This window comes from Theobroma umbraticum, unplaced genomic scaffold (assembly GCF_002168275.2).
Source record: "Theobroma umbraticum cultivar Fairchild unplaced genomic scaffold, ASM216827v3 scaffold_67.0, whole genome shotgun sequence".
Classification (NCBI taxonomy): Eukaryota; Viridiplantae; Streptophyta; class Magnoliopsida; order Malvales; family Malvaceae; genus Theobroma; species Theobroma umbraticum.
Window position 1 is genome coordinate 2,586,179 of NW_018397262.1, and position 253 is coordinate 2,586,431.

The 253-nt window shown below is 39.1% G+C and overlaps 1 protein-coding gene across 1 annotated transcript in view; it reads left to right on the top strand.

The window, feature by feature from the left end:
* LOC110419615 (Di-glucose binding protein with Kinesin motor domain-containing protein) overlaps positions 1 to 253 on the top strand; it is a 23,655-nt gene that overhangs the window by 19,518 nt on the left and 3,884 nt on the right. The window contains exons 4-5 of the mRNA XM_021432711.2: positions 1 to 128; positions 224 to 253. The exon at positions 1 to 128 is cut by the window's left edge and continues 83 nt beyond it; the exon at positions 224 to 253 is cut by the window's right edge and continues 47 nt beyond it. Of these exons, the coding sequence (XP_021288386.2) occupies positions 1 to 128; positions 224 to 253 (158 nt within the window). The remainder of the gene's footprint in view (positions 129 to 223) is intronic.

The following is a 253-nucleotide window of genomic DNA, read 5'->3' on the forward strand; positions in this document are numbered from 1 at the left end:
GAGGAGAGCCTTTGAAGGGCTTAAGAGGGAGAACCAACTTAAGAGTAAAGAGTGTCAAGAAGCCTGCAAATCTTTACAGGAGCTTCAAAATGAGCTTATGCGCAAATCCATGCATGTTGGCTCATTAGGTATGAACTTTTGTTTTTCTTTTTCCCTTTTGTTAACCTGTAACTGCCTAACACTTGCTTGCATATGGAACAAATGCTGTTTTATCCATTTATAGCCTTTGCAATTGAGGGACAAGTGAAAGAAA